The sequence below is a fragment of the Populus alba genome, chromosome 14, assembly GCF_005239225.2.
Source record: "Populus alba chromosome 14, ASM523922v2, whole genome shotgun sequence".
Classification (NCBI taxonomy): Eukaryota; Viridiplantae; Streptophyta; class Magnoliopsida; order Malpighiales; family Salicaceae; genus Populus; species Populus alba.
Window position 1 is genome coordinate 15,727,993 of NC_133297.1, and position 22,010 is coordinate 15,750,002.

Consider the following 22,010-nt stretch of genomic DNA (forward strand, 5'->3'; position numbering starts at 1 on the left):
ACCACTTAAACTATTTTTTAAATGAAAAATGACAGGTTTTTCTCTGTATTTTGCATGGGTAATTAATGGTTAAATGTGTGGGAGTTAATTCTACTGTCATAATTAATTCTCACATCAATTTTTTTTTACGTAGGTGTTCGGCCAGCTTGCACGTACCACGACTAATTTCACAGCTTACTGAACATCCTGCAAACTCAATGAGTATGCAAGGCACCGCGGGGGTGACAGGCGTGCACGGTGAGGTTTGAACCCAGGATACAAAGAAAAAAAACAAGTCCCTTCAATCGCTGGGCAAGACCTCAAATGCACAATTTTAATCACAAGACTCGTGTATGAATAGGGTTATTTCTACATAAGATCACATTCTAGCCGTCAAATGTCCACATCATACATAATTAGCAGCAAAAATTCAGCAGCTCAGGATTCTTGGATTGTGGATAAGATTGGCATGAAGATAAGCAAGCAAAAAATATCCTTTCCTTTTCTCTAGCTTTTTTCTTCTGCCACACCTTTAGCCTTTGTTCGGTTTCCATGCAGGTTCTACACCACATGTTGCCCTGGAAAAAGCACTAAATGATAAGTTCATTTTCATGTGAAGCAGCTATCAAAGGCATGTATCAGGACTCCAAAATATTCCTAAAAAATAAAAATAAAAAAAATACTCGGGATTCATTTTATATTTTCTTGAGGGGGTTACAACCTAACTCCCTTCTTCCAATTTCCATTATTGATAAAAAATAATAATAATAATAATACAAAAGGCTATGAAAACTCACGATAATTCTTTTTATTTTTCCCTAATGTTGAATTTCTTAAAGGAAATAGAAAATGAAAGGGCATCTAGATTCATTGAAGTGCCGTAATCTGACACTAAAGTGAATGAAGTCAAAATGGGCAAAACCACAGCATTTGCTATTTTCCTTCACAAAAATACCCAACGAGACTATAATTAATTAATAATGTTTTTCGAATTGGTAGAATTATGAAGTCCAATGATTAATGTTCTAAAATGAAGTCTACTTACAATGGATGTAGGGATAAAAGGTGGGGAAAGAATACTACAATGGAATTGTTGATCTTTAGACCATCTATCATTTCGAGATTTTTTAATTTTTGTTTTTAGAGTGTTTTTTAGTTTCCAAGTGATTTATGGAGGATTTTTTTTTGTTTTTCTCGTATAAAAAAACTTTAAAATTGAGTTTTTAAGATCCAAAAACTGTCATTATAGTCAACCAGTCATTAATTTTAAAAAAAAAAACAAAAACAAGAGAAGATGACACAACATCTACTCTTGCACAAAAAAAAAAAACTAGGGGCAGATCGAGGCTTTTGTATTATGGCTCTTGGCCATAAACACCCGAGCTCTTTATTTTATTTTATTGGATGTTTTTGCTCTTTTTGTTAATTATCTTCATTTAAATGGTAATTAATGTCTTTTTTTTCTTAAATAAATTGAATTATCTTTAAATAGTGATTGATTTTATATATACACACACACACATATGTTGTACTTTAAAGAGATTAGGGAGTTCAATGGTAGTGATATTTTGCTTTCTCCTTGTTAAAAAAAAATTATGGTTCGGTTAGTTTTTTTAAATTTAGCGTTTTGAGTGATTTGAGGATGTTTTTGAGTTCATAAGTGGTTTATGAAGTCTTATGGTGGTTTTTTGTTTTTTTTTTCATATAAAAACAACTTCAAATTTGGGTTTTTGGGATCCAAAATATGCCATTGTAATGAATTGTCATTGTTTTAAAATAATAATAATAATAATAATAATAATAATAAAAAAAGATCGGATGACAAAACATTTGCTCATGCGTAAAAAAAAAAAAAACAACATAGAGGCAAGTATGGGCTAGGCACGTGAGTCTGATCCATCAACACCTTACCTTTATTTTATTTTATTGGGTTTTTCACTTTTCATTTAAATAGTGATATATGCCCTCTTTGTTTTCTCAAACAAATTGAATTAACTTAGTTTTTTAAATAGTGATTAATTTTTTAATATTTTTAGTTGCATTATACTTCAAAGAGATTAGTTTGATTTCAAGTGATTTTTTCCTCTTATATTTTATATGAATTAGTTGTATTTGAATGAACTTTTTATTAAAAAAAAAAAAAATGGTTTTTTTATTAGTAACAACAATCACCTACTAAGATAAAATGAATAAAAATATTTTTAAATATTTCTATGCTCATCTATATTTTATTTCTACTATGAATATTAAATTTCTCATTTAATATTTAACTAGTGCCTCTTTTTAGGTTTATTAGTTCATAAATTTCTTAATTTATTATATAAAGCACAAACAACATTATTTTGTTGCTCAATTAAAAATATAATAATACACGGAAACATATCAATAACATAACTATTTTATGATATATGAAAATATATACATAATTAAAACCTTTTTTGTTGGCCAAGCCTAATTGAACTCTTTCTAGAATAAGCCCAATTGAACCTTCTCTAGCATTGGCCTAACCAACCATTATCCTAAACCCAATTAAAGGTGGAAAAGAAAAGAAGAAAATGCCAAATCAATATTTGTTCAACTGAACCCTACATCTAACCTATAACGATAACTCTCTCTCATCAATGAACTATTTTAGACTAACTTTTCTATCAATGATTATCTCTAACACTGACACATGTGCTAACACTCCTAACCTGTAATGGTCATCCTGTCTCACCTACAATGAACTTTCTCAAACTATCTCAAGTCTAATATTTCCACATGTGGATATTTCTAAGCAAGACTTTGCACCAACTCTCTTAACTTGACACTCCTTTTTACCAATGGTTATCCATAAGCCTAACTGTACACTAACTCTTCTAGCTTTCTCATCATTTTTTCCTTTTAAACAAGTAAGCTTATGAGACCTGAGTTATCGATAAATATCACGATTCATAAGGTAAAAAGCTCAATCAATCTCACTTGACTCTATTACTCTCTTATTCCATATACAACATTGTTCTTCGTACCATAAATTCTTTCTTCACACATATTTTATCTCTCATACATTTACTGATTTAAGCATAAAAAAAACCTCTGTTATGAAAAAAAAAGGACTTATTTTTCAAGCCAGTCACTATCCCATGACACAACTATGAAAAACCTAGATCTAGTCTGAAATTTTCATGACTTTATGAGTGGCATATTTATAGGAAATTGAGGGAAAAAGAGCTAATCCATTCCCATCAATCATAAAAATTATTTTCATGGGCGGCAATTTGAAAACTTTAGGACATGTAAGAGTAATTGATCTTCATACCATATGAACTTCAACTACCTAGATCTTCACCAAATCTTCCATTAAATGCAAGTGTTCAACAATATTATTCTAGCTACACAAAAACAACTTCACACTCTTCTGTAATATCAATAAGAAATGAAACACATAGATTTATCATATACATCATATGCACATATAACTCTAGTTCCCTAAAGGAACAAAACAAAATGATATGCAAAGTAGAAACGATACTATAACTCTATGAAGGGGTTACTCTAATTATGAAAAGTACTTCTCAATAAGTCCTAGCTACAAGAGTGGCTACCACCATCAATCTTTTTCTGAGTCTTGCTCGTATGCTCCTTATTGAGAAAAACCAGAAAGCAAGGCAAGATTAGTGACTACATGAGTTACTACGAATGGACATCATTCCCACCAAGTAGAAGATCTTATATTGTGTCATTAAGTGTTACACATATATTTTTCAAAGATTGTTTCTTCGTGATAGCCAACTTGGATAAGTATGATGGTTTTACAAATCCTAGAAAGCATATATAAAATATTACAAACATCCCAAAGCTTGTAGTGCAAAAAGTAATATTATGTGTAAAATTCTCCTGACAACATTCTATGGAGCCTTGATCTTAGCTTTATACTTGACCTTTATGATTTTTATGTTAAACTTGTCTCTAATTTAAGTTTAGCATGAGAACTAAAAAAAAGCATAACTAATCTCTTTTCTATCACCCATTAAAAAAATAAAAGTACCGAAGCATACTCCTAAAGAATTAATAAAGGAATGCTAAACATAAAAAAATCAACTCAAACCTATCGTCAATGAATCCTTTTATTGATAAAGTCTATAACTACTCATCATAGAAACACATGTATACTCTCTTTGACAAAACTCTTTTCAATATGAAATAGGCAGTGAAGAACCATATTTGAGTAAAAGAAGCAAGAGTAACCAAATATGGTCACCTTTGTTTTTAGAGAGCATGATCTTCACAAAAACATCAATTTCCTACTAGGGCATCTAGAACGAGTACCAAAGGATCTATTCATGATCGCTCAACATTATCTAAGCTTTTAACCATACCTTTTGTCACTACGTGTGTTGTGGTATTGGTTTTGATTCAGAAAAATGATTTTTAACGATACCCACCACTTATAAAGAGTGGCACAAATATAAAGAACCCTAATAAGTTCTTTCACTTTCATTATGATCATAATTATAACACCGAGGAATGTCATTTCTTAAAAAAAAAAAAGATAAAAAGATTGATCTCTATAGGATACACCTAACAATTTATGAACAATGGGATGCAACCTAAACAAACATGGAAAAATCCTCATATTATGCTACTCAAAATCATATAATTTTTAGAAATTATATCTCACTATCTTTTGAACTTTTAAATAAAAATAATAATGTTTCTTCATGTCTCCACACAAGTCTCTATATTTCTAATAAAATCTCTATAATGAGATCCCTTGCCTCTTTTGAATTCTCAAGGTCTTCGTGACCACTTATCTTTAAATGGATCAGGGATTCTTCTTCAAGTCTTTGTGACCATTTTTCTTCAGATCTTCATGACCACTTACCTAAAAAACAATCAGGTCAGGTCTTCATAACCATTTATATTAAAGTCTCTATGATCATTTATATCTAAAAGGATCGTGGATCCTTCTTCAGGTCTCTATGACCGCTCATGGGGCATTTCTCTCTAAATGTGTTCTTGAACACATATACATGCCATATTATTTATTTTTATACTCATCTTCGTATATTATTAGTAAGTGTTTTTTTCCCTATTTTTATTAGTTAAGTCTTTCAAACATGGTAGTTTAAAAGACTTGGGGGTAGATGATGGTGCACTAAAAATACTAAGAAAAAAGAAAAAGAGAAGGAAAAACCCAAAATGGCCTAACTGAGGCCTTGATAATAAGGCTAATTAACCCTTATCCTAAACCTAACTAAAGAAGGTGAAAAAAGGTCAGCTTAACCCTAACCTAACTGAACCCCGCACCTAACTTGCAATGGCTACTCTTTTTTACTAATGAACTTTATGAACCTAACCTTTTCACCAACAACTATTATTAGTTTTTTCTCCTATGCTAACACTCATAGCCTATAATACACACCCTTTCTCACCAATAACTACCTCACTTAAAGCGTGTTTGGCAGTGTGGTAGCGGTTACTTTTCAAATAGCTTTTCGTGCCGAAATACATGCCAATGATGTTTTTTTATTTTTTAAAAATCATTTTTGACATCAGCACATCAAAACGATCCAAAAAGTACAAACCGAACTCAATTTTAACAAAATTTTTTTTTTCAAATTTGCACAAAACGCAGGTGCAAACGCAGAGACAAACGGTCTCTTAAACTATCTCAAGCCAATTTTTTCACTAATGATTATCTTTAAACTTGACTCTATACCAACTTAACTAGCTTGACCATCATTTTTACTAATGGCTATGCCTAAGCCTACTTTACATCAACTATCCTAGCTTGACTACTTTTTCTATCAATGGCTAAAAATTTTGTATGTTTGAGTTAAAAATTTTAACATATACTAATAAAAATTCATTCTACTTTTAAAAATAATTTCAAAAATCTTGATATCAAGAAATATTTACAAATTTATAAAAACAAAAAATAATATGGAATGATATAAAAAAATCTTGCCCCCTAGAAAACCATATGCATTTATGTGCTTAGTTTTATTGTGATGCTCATGGATGCAAAACAATTATCAAGGTTTAAAACAATTTAATTTTAGCATCCACACAATCATATATTTTTAGAATCACATTAAAATTATAAACACAAATCCAGGGTTTCTAAAAAGAAATTGATATAATTTCAACTTACTTTTTATTTTTTATATAATTTATTTAACTTGTTTATTCAAAAAATAAAATAATATGACAACTTTTAAAAAATCAAAATTATTTTTGAAAGTTGAATGAATTTTTACTAGTATATATGAAAAATTCTAATATAAAAAATCAAAATATAATTTTTCTAGGGTGAGTTTTGATCAATGGTCATAGTTTGACCAGCTGAACTAATATAAGAAATCAAATAGAAGGGGAATATTTAACTTAAATATGACAGTTTAAGAACAAAGTTGACCTGTAAAATATATGAATACAAAATACCTTCCCATCAGATAAACTTCAGAGAATAGTCTACCCTAAATACGCTATGAATAGATGTTGAATATATATATATATATATTAAGGACAGCTGCCCAAGTATTGATTATTGAAAGTTAATAACCAGAAAGATAAGATTAAGATGTATATCATACGCGACACAAAGCGATTCTCCAACGTTTTCTATTATATGGAGCAAGTGCTTGTCAATCGTACGAAAATACCTTTAACGTGTGATCGGGGTTTGAAATCGAAATTGCACTAGGCCGGAAACATCATTAAACCATGTTATTTAAAAATTTAAATTTTTTTTATTTAAAATTAATTTTTTTATGTTTTTATATCATTTAATTTATTAATATCAAAATTATTTTTTAAAAAATAAAAAAAATATTTTAATATATTTATAAATAAGAAATACTTTAAATTACAACCGTTATCACACTCTCAAACATCTCATGATCTGAAATTGGATCAACAAATTACCTTCTTAAAATTTTTAATGGTTAAGAGAAAATGATGTTTTCATATAAAATTGACATAAAGGTAAATTTTGCTATTTTTTTACTATAATGGTGGCAAAAATATAATTTTCAGGTTTTTTTTAGAAAACAACTTGTTCTTATATTTTATTCTTTTTATATGTGATATTTTTATCATTTTAAACTTCATTTATTTATCATTATTTTTTTATTTTTTTTTCTTTATACTTTTTTTTGAAAAAAAATATGTTTTTTACACTTTAATTATTTATCACTTTATACTTGATCTATTTATTTTTTTTTCTTATCTTTATTATTTTATAATTTCTTTTCTTTACTCCTTTTTTTTTAAATTATTATATAAAGACTAAGAAATTGGTATTTCACCATAACAATTATAACATTATTTCATTCTTTTGCTATGTTAAAAATTAGTCTGAAATTTTACATATTTTTATTAAGACATATGATCTTTACTATAATTTATTATATTTAAGCATTAATTTTTTAATTCTAAAAATTATATTTAAGGATTGATTTGTTATATTTAAAAATTGTTTTTGACACTAACACATCAAAATAATCTAAATATATATATAAAAAAATTAATTCTTAAAAAATAAATGTTTATGAAACACTATTTAAAATTTAATTCTAAACAGAGCCTGATTGTGACTTTGTTGCCTTCTTTCTCTCCTTATAAATTTAAATATTCTTCTAATTTAATCAAATTCCCTTCCAGAATTGCTATTTCATGCCGGCTGAATAGGTCACTCACTATTTATTTTTCGACTATTAACTTATCCAATTATTTTTTTTCTTTACCATAGTAATTTTCCTACGTCCATGTCAACGTCAGTATATTTATATATATATTCGACCATAACAAATCCATAAAATAAATATTTTTAAGGTTAATTCTGCTCAAAAGATCCGGTGATTTTATAGCCACCAATCACGGGGACTGAACTGGGACTTCAGGGTGGGACCCACGTTAAGCCAAACAAGACACAGCTTGGATGTTGTGGGCCCCACTTGGTTAAAAAGAAAAGAGAAAAAAAAAAAAAAAAAACCCCTCCTCCTTCAACTGCAGTTACAGATACTCCGTAAAGCAAGTACCTGTAAACCCAGACTGTAAACCACTACAGACCGACACGTGGCTTGCATGCAAAGATTCACAAATAGATACGAGGCACACAATGGGCTAACTATAGGACAGAAAACAATACGCGTTTGAGATGCACCACAAGATCAGAACCGATAATCATGTACACGTGGCATAATTAACTGCATGTTTGGCATCAATTCCCAGGCTCGTGCATAACAGCAGCTCTTTTCCAGCGCTCAACAACAAAAGAAGTTGATTCAACGGTAACTGATTAATCACAGAGAACTCTTTTTTTGTTTAAGTTATTCACACCATAGATTTGCCACTACAGAGTACATAGGACAGAAGAGAAGAGGAGACAGAAATGTTTCTAAAAAAAGCTCGGCCACATAGATTTTTCCGAAACACTAATGCTATTATTATTATTATGAATGTTGAATTAAAAATATATTATTGTTTATGGAAATAATAAAATAAATAAAAACCAGTTGACATATTGAAATGGGCTGAAGGGTGGCATTGACATTAGACTTTGAATTCAGTTTTCGAAATCTAAACTAATTCGCGCATTTTTATCTGAACTGACAGTTTCTAGAATAATATATTAGTAGATTTTCTAAAATCTTAAAAGAGTTTTATCAAGAAAGAGAGCGTTTTAATGTTTCTTCAATTTCTTTTTCTTTTCTTTTTTTTATAAAAAAAAGGGGTTTTCCAGTGGGTGTATTTATTTATGTGTGAGGGAGAGTTGATTTGAACTAAAGACAAAGGCGCCTTTAAAAGCAATATCCTCTCTGTCATCTTGGGTTGGTTTTTTATATTTTTGTTTCAAGAATGGTGTCGTTTTTGTGGAGAATGGAGAGCTAGAGAAGAAGATAAAAATAGCTAAAAAAACAGAGGAGACAGGCAGGCAGAGAAATAGACACACACAGAGAGAAAGGGAGACATAGTGATCTTTCAACCATGGCCATGGAGAAGGAGGGAAGATTGTTTGAGGCTTTGGTTTGGTTTGTTTGACTTTGTTTCTTCCATCCTTTATACACACAGAAGCTTGTTAAATCTTGGTGGGTATGTTAGATCTTTGCTTCTTCTTCTTTCTTTAAGAGAAGTAGGGTTACGATTCTTTTTTGTTTAAATGGTGAATTACAGTTCAAGTTTTTGAGTCTTTGGGTGTGGGTCTTATTCAAAATGTTCAAAAACTGTGTTTTTAGTGTTAAAAAATGGCTTCAAAGGCTGGTTTTGTGGGTTTTTTCCCGCTTCTCGTTTTAGAGGGTGGGTTCTTATTTGAATTTGGAAGTGCTGTTGTTTTTTTATATTTAAAATGTGCTAAAACTTTGGTTCTACTGGCTTCGTGATGATTTGCAGAACTTTAATTCTGGTTTATTTCATGGTTCATGTACTCTTTCATGCTCTCTCTCTTTCTTTTCTTTCCTTTTGTTTTTTTTTTTTGCTTCTGACTATTTTGATATTGAGCAAAATTTGATTAGTAAGATGCACTGAAAAGAAAATTTGATTTCTTTTTCATATTTATTTTATGGTTCCTGCAACTCTCTCTTGAAGAAATTGGTAAGGTGCAGAAGAAAAATTGTTTCGGCGTTGGGTTATATTAAAATATAGATTTTGACTTCTCTGTTCTTCTTTTGGACGGAGAATTAAGGGGTTTTTTTTTTTTTTTTTTTTCTGGTAAAAAGAATGGAAAGGGGTTTGAGGTTTTGGTCACAGTTTCTCCTCAATGATGTTTCTAATTGGGTCCTTATTTGCCATTTTCTGCTCTGATTTTTCAGATATCTTTTGTAGAGGTAAAGAAATTTATTGTCCTGGTGTTTGTTGGGAGGTTAACTTTTATGCAATGTTAAATGATTGTCTTTTATGCTAAATAAAGAAACAAAACGTTGGTATTTCTTGCTGATGTTGCTATTCTTGAAGTGGTAAGTTTTCCAGTTTTTTCCACTTCTTGTGATTTCCCCCTCACATTTTGCTGTCAAATTTTCATTTCTTCAACATGTATCTTGGATCCCCCTGTCTTTTTTTTTTTCGGCAATATCTTACAGCATGGCTTTTTGGTTGTCATAAATGCTAAGCCTCGCTATTTACAAAGTAAATACAAGGGAACAAATGGAATGATTATGTCACAACCAATGCTTTTCTTCGTGTGATTTTTCATTTCTCTAGATTATCCATAACAGGGTTAAAGTTTTGGCAGACGATGTATTTTTTAATATTCAGAGTCTTCTAGGTGTGTTGAATCTGCATTTACTTATATTTGCAATTTGTGAAAGAAATGTACTTGTCCTTGTCCACACAATAATTTGGAATTTTAACGGTATTTCTGTGTATTTTCTACTGACCCTGCCACTGGTGTCGTTACCGTGTTGCTTTTGCAGGGTTGAGAATTTGAAATGGATTTTTCAGAGTCCACAAAGGTTGTGTACAATAGAATCCAGGAGATAGAGCCTGAATTCGTCGGCAAGATCATTGGCTATATTCTGTTACAAAACCATGGTGAGAGAGAAATGATTCGGCTAGCCTTTAGCCCTGATAATTTGATTTACGCTACGATTAGCAAAGCCAAATCTGATCTGGGGCTAAACAAAACACCAGTTCCGAATCCAATTTCACCTTCTCAGGTGAACCCGGCACCTGTTTCAGATGTTCATCTGCAATTCATTCCTAACACAGCAGTTTCATCACACCCAATTTCCTCTCCAATAAAGATTAGGACTGCAGGTTCTTTCTGGGATGCCCAAGTGACTGGTGACCAGCAACAGGCGCACAACCTGGATTTTGGTCCACCAGGGTACTCAGAAATGCTCCCTGAAGATTACCGGCTTCAAAACCAAATGCAGTTCTTGACTTCGGATGATCAGTTAGAGTTTGTTAATTCTGACTTTTCTAGCAGTTACTTTTACCCAGAACCCGCATTAGGTCCTAGGACTAGTAGAAGGTCTCCAAGCTTGCCGGAATTTCCTGTTAAGATTTGCCATTACTTCAATAAAGGGTTCTGCAAGCATGGAAACAACTGTAGGTATTTCCATGGCCATCCCATGCCAGAAAGCTTTTCTCAGATTCTTAGTCTGAATTCAAATGAGATTGCAAACGATGAACATTTTATCTCACCTGGCTCTCTTGAAAAGCTTGAATTGGAGCTCACTGAGCTTTTGAAATCAAGAAGAGGGGTGCCAGTTTCAATTGCCTCTTTGCCAATGATGTATTATGAGAAGTATGGGAGGATGCTGCAGGCCGAGGGGTATCTTACGGAGAGCCAGAGACATGGTAAGGCAGGTTATAGTCTAACAAAGCTCCTAGCTCGATTGAAGAATAGCATTCGTCTCATTGACAGGTGCAATACGTGCATATTCATAGTGCTTATAATTCCTATTAAATTTTATCCAAGTTCACTGATCTGTCTAACTTCTCTAACTTTCATTGTTTGGGACAGGCCTCACGGGCAGCATTCAGTGATTTTGACAGAAGATGTTCCAAAGTACTTGGAGTATGCTGGTGAGAGGAATGATCCCGGCGGAATTGTTGCTGGTTCTAGGCAGATCTATCTTACCTTTCCAGCTGAAAGTACCTTTACAGAGCAAGATGTTTCCAACTATTTCAGGTTAGTATATCTGAATGTTTCTTTATGGAGATCCTCAAATTTTTTTTTCTGTGTTTTGTCTGATAAAGATGTTCCATTTTGCCTCGGTCCTTTATTTCTGTAGCAAATTTGGGCCCGTTCAAGATGTTAGGATTCCATGCCAGCAGAAGAGGATGTTTGGATTTGTGACTTTTGTTTTTGCGGAGACTGTAAAGCAGATACTATCGAAGGGGAATCCTCATCACGTTTGCGGGGCTCGTGTTCTTGTGAAACCCTACAGGGAAAAATCAAGGCTTGTTGACAGGTAAATATTTAAACCCTATTATCTGCTATAGAATGATGCCTCGCCTCCTCCCTCTTATCATTCCTTTAATATTCCTTTTGGTTTAAAATATTATCTCCTTTCTTTGAGTTCTGATGAGTAATTATTGCTGGATGGTTTGCTGACCCAAATGGCAAAAGAGATTCTAAATGAATCGTTGTGACTGATTTAAACCTTATCTCTTCTTATTATGTAGTTATTGTCCTGTCATTTTCAGCTATCATGTCCATAATTAGCTACTGTAATGTACGCTAACACTATCATTTGACAGGTGGTGCCAGTGGTTTTTATCTTAAAGAAGTCTACAATATTGTGCATTTTCCTCCATGGTTTGCTTTTGTGGATTTGATAACTTGCTCATTTTAAAATATAATTTTTTTCCTTGCCCACTTTCCATAGATTGGTGAAACTGCATATGAGGTGGTAGGCCCGTTGTTTTGTATAATCCATCAATCATGAAGTTGGATCCCTATCCTATCTATGAAATATTTGATATTTTCAACCTGTATGTGTTCCTGTTGTTACAAGCAAAATGATTCCAGTCTGAATGGGTCACCTCGTTCGTTTTTTATATATTTTGACATTCTTGCTTCTCTTGCCAATCATCAAAATTAAATATAAACAAAAGAATTACAAAATGATTCCAGCTGGCTCCTGTTCCTTTATTGACAAAGCATGCTGCTTGTTTTCTGAACTTATGATCGTGCTTCTTAGTTTAAGGAAAGCATGGATCGTTTGCATGGTTGTTCATTTTTCTTTTCACTGGATTGAAAATAATTACTCTTGCAAGTTCATATGTACTGCTTTCGATTTTAAAATGCGAGAAAAATCTTTGTGCTGCTTGTAAGATGTTGATAAAATTAAATTGGAACTTCTGTTCATGTTTTTTTTTTTTTTTTTTTTTTTTTTTATGGTCAGATTATCTGCTATATATATTTTTCAAGTAGAGGTGATATTTTAAGAGAATTTTTGTGCAGGAAGTACGCTGAGAAAATACAGCACCCTTTCTTTTACAGCCAACACTTCATAGATGGAGATTCTGAGCTTCACTCTGGTGAGTAGAATCCTTGTATGATTTCTCTTGCTAGCCCCTCGCTTTGGTGTTGTATTTATGGAGCTAACATTCTCTCTTGTTAATTTTTTAGTGCCTAGAGTTTGTGATAATTCAAGAATATTCAGGAAGCAGCTCATGGAGGAACATGAGCAGGCACTTGAACTTGAGAGAAGGCGTCTCTCCGAGTTTCAGCTTGCGCCTAAACCCCTGGCTCGTCACGCGTATCACGGCCACTCTATGGATGAGTTCAAGGTCTCAGAAGGTCTATAATACACTGGCTTCTTTGTTTTCATTGTTATCTGGGTGGCTTGATAACATTGTAAACCTTAAACCTATTCTGGTTTACTAATTTAATGGTTTAGCCTGTGCAGAACAAGCAGATCAGTTCCCATCTGCTGAGCATTTCAATTACTGGTTTGACGTTTTGAATAATGGTTCCACCAGCGAGGAAAAGCATAGGCATGCAAGGACCAATTGCAGTGAGCAGGATAGGTACAAGTGGATATGCATTTTGTTCTATATAATATCAATTAATGATCGGAAAAAATTAGAAACTTTGTATAAATACAGCTTTCTCGGGGAAGGACTGGATCATCTTAGTTTTATTCACAAAAGAATTGCTGCGCAATATCTCTGATATGGGTTTTTTGTTGCAGCAACCAAGGAGTTAATCTTCCCGAGAGCCCGTTTGCATCTGCAATAGGGAAAGGCATTTCAACAGTTATATAGAGTAAGGCACAGAAGAATTATAGAGTTAGAGGACTGAATTCCAAGACCATTTTCGAGGGTTTCAGACACCAGGACCTCCTTTTCTTAAAAAAAAAAAAAAAAAATACCTAAACTTAATCGGTGAGCGTCATAGGTCAGATACCAACTGAAGGAGAGAAGCTAGAACTGTTCTCCATGTTACTTGGTGGAGATTGCAAAGACGACAGATACATAAAGTTAATATGTTACAGGTTTGAGAGCCTTTTTTTTTCTTTTTTATTTTTAAAAAAATTGATGTAATCACAGAAAGCAATCTAGAGAGCCTACTGTTCTCTAGAAGGGAAAAAAAAAAAAAATGTAAGATAGTCTGCTTTAGATGGCTAAGGAAGTAGAACAATGTGCAGGGTTCAGAGAGAGAGCAAGAAAGCTGTAGAGCAGCTTGCTGCCAAGAATAGTAAGAAATGCTAATAAGTCTAATTTTTACAAAGCTAGTGGTTTTATCCTCTACATATTCGCGATCTTCATCTGACCCCTTCTAGACTGTAAAGCTACCATGCTGGCTGCCATCCTTGTCCAATTCCCAGAGTAATTTGGAGAGCCCTAACCGGCGGAAAGACAGCCCTAACCGGCGGAAACAACGATGCAGGATGATTGTGTTCTTCTTCGGTTTATTTATCCTTTGTAAAAGAAATCCCACAACGTTTTTAATTACGTCTAGTGGTTAATATACAATAATTATAGCAATCTAGCTCCCTGGCTGCCAATGAGATCATTGACTTTTTCGAAAAAAATAAAAAAGAAAGGAGGTCACAGACTCGCGATTGCATGTTCTTAAAGCGACCTCTGATGTGGGTGTTTATGAATGCGATAAGGAAGTGTGGGTCCTGATTTTGATTTTATAAAGGATTTGTGGGACCTGGCTGGGCTCCACGGTTCCAGAAGGTACTGAACTGTATCTTGAAATGTTAGATGGAAGCTTGTAAAGTACAGCTAAGTCTGATAAGTATCATCTTGGGGTCATCTTCTAGTCCTTGGAGAGAGAGTGACAAGAGCAAAACGTGGTGTGACGTGCATCCTTGACTTTCTTTGCGGCAAACTCCATAATTAGCACAACAATTTCAGGCGGAAGCTATACAAGTACGATGACTTTCTTACACATTCTGCTGCTATACAGCTTTAGATTGCCTGACCACTGACAAGTATGATTCAAGTGTCTCCTCATCATCCGTTTTTAAGAAATAAACTTAATGATATTCATTGAGTTTGATTAGGGACCGAAAAGAACTTTTAATTTGGTTTGATTTTGAGATTTTTGTTCAATTAAAGTGTGTTTTGTGGTTAGTAATTAGGTTTTTGAGATATATATATATATATATATTGGCTTTTTTTCATATTTTTTCTATAAGAAAAAATTTGAAGTTTGTGTTTTTGAAGTGCAAAGACTTGGATCTTAATTTTCCAACAGGGTAAAAAATATTGTAAGAAGATGACATAATGTTTGCTACTTAAAAAGAAAAAAAACTTGAGTGCACAAGCTGAATATTTTAATTCCAAGCTTGCCTTGGCTTTATAATTTCTGGATAGGTGCACAAACCAATCTTTCCAACCCAAGAGCGCCTAACTTTTTCTTAAATGGCTCTAATTTTTTATTTTATAAATAATTACAAAACACCTATTTTTTTATCCTGTTTTCACTTTCCCGTTGTACATTGAAAAATTATGTTTTACATCACGGGGTATATATATTAAATAACAATTTATATCCTTAACCTTGCAATGCTAAAAAAAAGTATCTAGATATTTATAGATTTACCATTATATTCAATTTAATTTATAAAGAGCTTTGGGAATAACATATTGTGGTGCTTCAAATAAGCATTTTAACAAATATGCTGTATGCATGCTTGAAGAGAAGCATTTTGACATTAAATTGATTGGGTTTTAAACCACACCTTTCATACACTTGTCTTATAATAAATTTCATGTTTTAATTTTACTTTAAAAAACTATATTCACAAATAATTCATAGATTTCTCATCCAAAAATAAAATAGCTTTATCGAAGTATTTCTACAAGCATATCATTTATATTGTTAGCATTGCTTAACAAATTACACTACTTGCCTAAAAACCACCCTTTGCTGCTGCTACAAACCTAAATGTAACTAAGATTTTGTTGTATGGGTTTCCTTTATTTCTCTATTTTTTTCAATAGCTCATGTGTGGATTTTAAACTACATAGGTTATGTTCAAGGTGATCATCCTATGATAGGAACCACATTTTAGTGTCGAACACAACTAAAAATACTGATTTCTTTGAGCAAACTTCATTTATCCAATCCAGTTTCTGAACTCAAAAATTAAGTAGAAAGACATTTAATACCCATTCCACAACCATTTGAAAGTTTCTGTATATAGTAAATACCTTTGGAATTGTTGCCTAGCATTTCATTCTCACAAAAACCTCGACTGGTAGAGGAAACTTTAGAGATGATAAAACAGTAGGGTTTGTTTGGAGGCCTTGATCGTTGCCTTTTATCTGGCAACTTCATGACCTTAGTGATGATGTCCTAAAATACCCGAGTTACTTAGAAACAAGGCTTTTGTATTGGATAATTGGTTAATCTTTTAGTTCTAGCAATTTGATACATTTTCTCTAGTTAAGAAGGCTAGTAGTTGGTGCCCAATACTTGGTAAGCCAAGATAGTTAATAGCTGATACATGTAAAAAGTTTTTTTAGTGGATGTTGGGACTTTTAGATACTTAAGTAAGTATATTTGCAAAGAGAAAAAAATGTGCAATAATATTTGTTGCTACCTGAATTTTTATCTTTTTTTTGAATTTTTTTCAAAAAACCTAACAAATAGAAAAAACAACAAAAACCTAAAAAACATGTTTTTGATATATTTTCATCATTTTTAGCGTCTTTTCCAAAGAATATAAAATTAAAAAAATCTACTTTCAATGGATTCAGTTGTTAACGTTGATATTGCCCTTTTTTTTTAAGAAAACAATTCAAAATACAAAAAAGAAAAAGAAAAATCAAATTATAATAAATGGGCAAAGGGACCATAAATGAACAGGAAGAAAATGAGGAGACCAAAGAAAAATTAGATTGCTTGGGAACCAAGCAATTGAGGGGAAGAAGATAAATTTTTATCTATAAATAGGTGGTTATACACACACAAAAAAAAAGGAATGTTTAGGAGAGAGGATAAAAAGACTAACACACTTTTCAAATTCCCCACAAAAAACCCTAGCCCCTATTATACCTAAACCTAGCCGTCAGCCAACATTGGCCTCCTTCCTAACACCACAATCCAGCCTCCCTACCAACAACCCCTCATTTGGTTGAATCATTGTTCAACAACTCTTAACAAAACCAAGCTCAATAACCTTTCCTCCAATTTATTTCAATTGTGATAACACCTCTTTCACCGAACTAGCACAACTTCTCTCCCTTCACTTATTGCCGACCACTCCACCATATCTCAACAATAACATGCCATTTCTTTTCCAACGTACAAGTGCATTTAGTCTTTATTAAAGCCATGAGCAGTAGTAGTAACAACAGCAATCCAAGATCCAACAGCTTTGCGTCTTGTTTTATCTAACTGAGAGCAACAAAGGAGCATGACTGACAATAACAACATGTTTTCCTTTCAGCACCCAAGAGTCTTTGGACTCCATTGAAGTTATGAACAGTAACAACAATCCAAGATCTAGTAGCCTTGCATCTCATTTCCTAATTGGGCATGGAAAAAAAAGTAACACATTCCTCCGCCAGCAGGCACCAGCTCCTCAACATCAAAACAACCTTTGTCAACAATAGATTTGACAATGCCAGCTCCAGCAACATTGCCATTGTAAAAACCACTGCCAATGACTTTTTCTCTCTTTCTAGCCGTGAACTAATGACCCATAAAGCCAACGAACTAGCCCTCCTCACACACAATGCTCCACATATGGTAGTAGTGGCGATGACCATTTAAAGAAAAAATAGTGAGAGACAACCAGATGTAGAAAAGGAAAAATAAAGAAAAATAACTGGAGTTTGTTGTGTTTGTTTCGTGCTTTTACAAGTTTCCCCTTGTTACATCGTTGATATAAGAGTGAAGAGGAGAGGAAGAATTGTCCAATCCACACTGCCACGCACCTCTCAAGACAACAAATCATCACCTGCACGTGCCATTAGTGGCAGCGGCACGTGAGACCCATGCATTGCCACTGTTTCAACCATCTTAGAATCTTCTAGTATGCTCCCCGAGTTTCTAACAATCTCTCTAATTTTTTTTCAATTGTTGGGAAGACCGTTTTGCAAACTTTTGAATTTTTAGTATGTGTTTTAAATTATTGTTAGAATTTGAATTTTTGATGGTTTGAAAACACATGTAGTTTTGGGTGTATGAGTAATTAGTGAAAAAAAAGTGTGTGCGCATTTGCGTTTTATTTTATGTTAAATAATTGTTTTATAAAAAAGGAAAAAGAAAAAAAATAATTAATCCAATGTTTTAATTGCACATGACAGAAGAAATGATTTTTGCTTGTTGTATATTGCCTAATCCTTACAAAAAATGCAATTTATTTATAAAAAAGAGAAAAATGTTTTAGCAATGTTTTAGAAATTTTTTTATATTTCTTTGTATTTGAGGAATTTACAACAAGTTTATAAAATTCCTAAAGAATTTGGCTAATATTTTAATAACCCTAGGTTTTCTTTTTCTTTTTTCTTTGAAAATCATTGATCAATATTTTGGTATAAATATTGGACCTACAAGTAAGCTGATATTTAAATATCAGGGGTTGATGAGAAAATTCTCATAATTTTTTAATATTCATTAATTTTAATTGGGAGTATTTTCACCATAATATACGAGTGGGAAACACTTTTTCCTTTCAAGATAGGTGAACCCTGTTAGGAAACCTACATGGATTCTTTCTATAAGAATTTATCTGGGCATACAAGCCCATAATAATTCAAGTTAGATTTATTCATGAGAGTAAATTTTTATTTTGCGCCATAGACACACCATTGGCTAGGAACTCATCAAAACCTTTAAACTATATTTAAACCACAATGCAATTTACCTCAGGTAAGGTGTGTTAGGGATGATAATATCATTTTTTTACCCTTGGAGTTTCTGATAAGACCAGTAGACCTGGGTCTTCTAGTGAACTTGAACCAAACAACTAGGTGGCGACTCCTCAATTATGATATCCTGTTACACCGAAAGCCCATGTGTGACAATATTTTAGAGAGAGATGTTATGAAAATATATGTGTTGAAAATGTAGAGAATGAAAAGATTTTGAGCCTTGAACTTTAAGGATTCATGTAGTTTTTATAGCATATGAATCTTGTTCTTTTGTGTAAAAGAGATATTGAATAGTCATTTCACTCTCATGATATTTTGTGTCTATTCTACTCAAAATAACATGTGTTGGATCAATATAAAATATTGAGGAACCCACATGGGGTTGTAAAAACATTTCTAAAGAAGTGTTGGGCTCAAGCGAGTTGTTTAAGCCCATTAGATGTCAAAAAAAAAATAGGCTCATATACATTGTATGCCCTTTGTTGAACTCAAGTGTGACAGCCCAAGCTTATGGGGTGGTGGGATGTATGCCCTGTAAGGTTGGGCTTGTCATGCCAAACATAAGGATGATGAATTGGCTAGAGATCACCAACACTCCTAGACCTAGGAAGAAAGTGGCAACAAGGTCGGCTAATCAAGATGCAGTTTAAAAGGATGCATCACTTCAACACACCAATAAGAAAGGATATGTTAAAACATATACCTTACTAAGAGGTTAGGTTTTGAGATAAAATTTACAAAATTAAAAAATTACACTAAGTGAGTGGAATGAATATTTAACTTAAAGGGGATGATGATAAATGAGAGAAATTAAAATAGATTTTTTTATGTATGGGTTTTTTTTAAAAAAAATGAATGACAAAAAATAGCTGAAAAATAAAAAAGTATAGAATGTGAATAAAAACCAAATGAAAATAATATATCAGGAAAATCAGGTTATGGGATAAAGTTTAATGAATTTTGATATCATCCATTCAAAAATGGCATAAATAGGCTTTTCGAGCAGTTAAAAATTCACTTGAGAACATGAAAAGGTATAAAGGTGGGATGTAATAGGAATTAACCAAATTATTATCTATATATGTGCACGTGAGCGTGTTGATCGACCATTAAAGGAGGAAAAAAGGATGATTTTTCTTGAATGTTTTAAAGAAATGGAGAGAAAAACTTAGGAAAAAAAAACATGAGGTAAGAGTATATTTGAGGGGAGATATTGAGAGTTTGTAAAGTTCAATCCATTTAAACATCAAAATAAGAAAGAAACAAGTGAGTGGGGGTGAAAATCAAGGGAGGAAATTCGACCAAGTAAGGAAAAAGAAAGGGGAAATCATTGAAATTTGTTTAGAGGGCATTTAAAGCTTGAACAATAGTATGGAAAGGTGTTTTTATATTGATTTTAACATGTTTACATGGGATTTATATATATTTTAGTCGAAAATTTTATTTTTTTAGTTAGGGATTATTGTTGATGAATTAGGGCTTTTGACAGATTTATTATAATTAGATTGTATTTGGTTAACAAACTTGTGAACTTATGTTGGATTGTTGGATTGTTGACAAACCTATGTTGTTAATTGAGAAGTGTAGGTTAACAAGGGAATATTAATAAGGAATTGTGAAATTTCATGAATAAATACAAGTTGTATGTAAGTAATGCATATAAAAATATTGATGATGATGATGAGATGAATTTAAATAGGATTTTTGGTAAGTTATGTGAGAATAAAAAAATTATGTGTGATTAAAATTTAAGTACCCTAGACCTTATGGATATGAATTAATGTGGTAAAATTGTAATAATTCAGAGGAGATCACAAGAGAAGGATCTCATACAGGTGGAGAAAGATCCTCTCGATTAGTAGGTAGGTGTTATTTACTACACTTGAATTTATAGAATTATTTTAATGATTAATTTCAATATTTTGGTTATTAGATGTGTTATAATTGTTGTGAAAGAATGAAAAAAATAAATGATAATGATGTGGATTATTAGTAATTAAAAAAGTTTATTAGATTTATTAATATTCGTGAGAGGATTGTTGGATTGTTGACAATCAGAAAGATTGTCAAATTTATTGGCATTCGTGAGGGGATAGCCGGATTGTTGACAATCAGAAGGATTATAGATTTATTGGTATTCATAAAGGAATAACTGGATTAATGACAATTAAATAAGTTGTTGGAATTATGATGATCATGAGGGGTTATCATTGTGATGTGATAATTTAGTGTTGGATTGCTAAAAACATGAATGACATTTTAAAAAATTGAAGGTGTAATGTTGGTGTTAAATTAAATGTAGGAATAAATTATGAATAATAAGATTCATGGTTTAAATAGCAATTAAATCTTTATGCTTTATTTGTTTAATTATAGATCCATCACAGGTCAAGTAAGATTAGTATAGTGTAAGGTTATGATCATCCTAATTGTTGTGATAAAACAATATAGTATTATCAAATTATAGATTTTTGTTAAATGAAAATGTAAATAGACTGGTAGTTAAAACATGGACAATTATATAATTTTATTTTGGATATTGTAAAAACTAAAAGTATTTTAAGTAATATTGTAGATGTTATGTTAATAGAGATTTTAATATAAGGTGCCAAATAGATGTTTGTATGAGTACTTGTTGGTTATATATTTTTGAATTGATTATAAGTTGGTAGCTATTATACTTTAAGTTCTTTAAATGTTTATGTGTATGGTTGCTTAAATGTATGAATGAATGGTGTGAATTTAAAAAGAATGATTGGTCTTGAATGAGACATAATCCAGGATGGTTGGATCATGATTGAAATTTTAGGGAATTACATTGTGATTAGAAGTAAAAATATTGATAATTTGGCATGTCAAGATGCAAGTGAAACTCTGCTAGATTTTTTGTAGAATCATTAACCATGTTTAACAAGATTACAAATAAGTCATTAAGAATTATGGGTTGTGAAATTGATTTATAAAAATAAATTTCTTGTTCTTTCCATGCATTTATAAAGATCATAAAATGATTTGATGCTTAAAGTCGGGGATATTACAAGATAATTCCTTTGATCAATAATCAACAATGACAAACACTTATCACAATACTAACATTTATTGTTGATGATTGATCATAAACACAATCATTATAAAACAAGATTGAACCTAATTCATCATAAAAATAGACTAATCAATTATACAATGATCGATTTATTGATTGATTTTATTATTAATAGTAGGTCAACATTCCTTTATTTAAAATAAAAAAATATAAG

At 31.9% G+C, this 22,010-nt stretch overlaps 1 protein-coding gene across 3 annotated transcripts; it reads left to right on the forward strand.

The window, feature by feature from the left end:
- Positions 1-8,711: 8,711 nt before the first annotated feature.
- On the forward strand, positions 8,712-14,146 carry LOC118047734 (zinc finger CCCH domain-containing protein 18). 3 transcript variants are annotated; one of them, XM_035057134.2, is made up of 8 exons: positions 8,712-9,057; positions 10,374-11,329; positions 11,429-11,596; positions 11,700-11,879; positions 12,875-12,951; positions 13,043-13,213; positions 13,314-13,443; positions 13,608-14,146. In XM_035057134.2, exons 2-8 carry the CDS (start codon positions 10,389-10,391, stop codon positions 13,678-13,680), a joined length of 1,740 nt encoding a protein of 579 aa, XP_034913025.1. In that variant the 5' UTR covers positions 8,712-9,057; positions 10,374-10,388; the 3' UTR covers positions 13,681-14,146. The 3 variants fall into 3 exon arrangements, with proteins under 3 accessions (XP_034913025.1, XP_034913103.1, XP_034913169.1); XM_035057212.2 differs by having other exon boundaries at positions 8,712-9,053; XM_035057278.2 differs by having other exon boundaries at positions 8,716-9,057; positions 13,323-13,443.
- Positions 14,147-22,010: the final 7,864 nt, after the last annotated feature.

Excerpts from the sequence above, each read along its gene's own strand:
- LOC118047734 (XM_035057134.2), top strand. The coding sequence starts at position 10,389 with ATGGATTTTTCAGAGTCCACAAAGGTTGTGTACAATAGAATCCAGGAG. Across the intron at positions 11,597-11,699 it reads GATGTTTCCAACTATTTCAG|CAAATTTGGGCCCGTTCAAG; the intron begins GTTAGTATATCT and ends TTATTTCTGTAG. Across the intron at positions 11,880-12,874 it reads AAATCAAGGCTTGTTGACAG|GAAGTACGCTGAGAAAATAC; the intron begins GTAAATATTTAA and ends ATTTTTGTGCAG.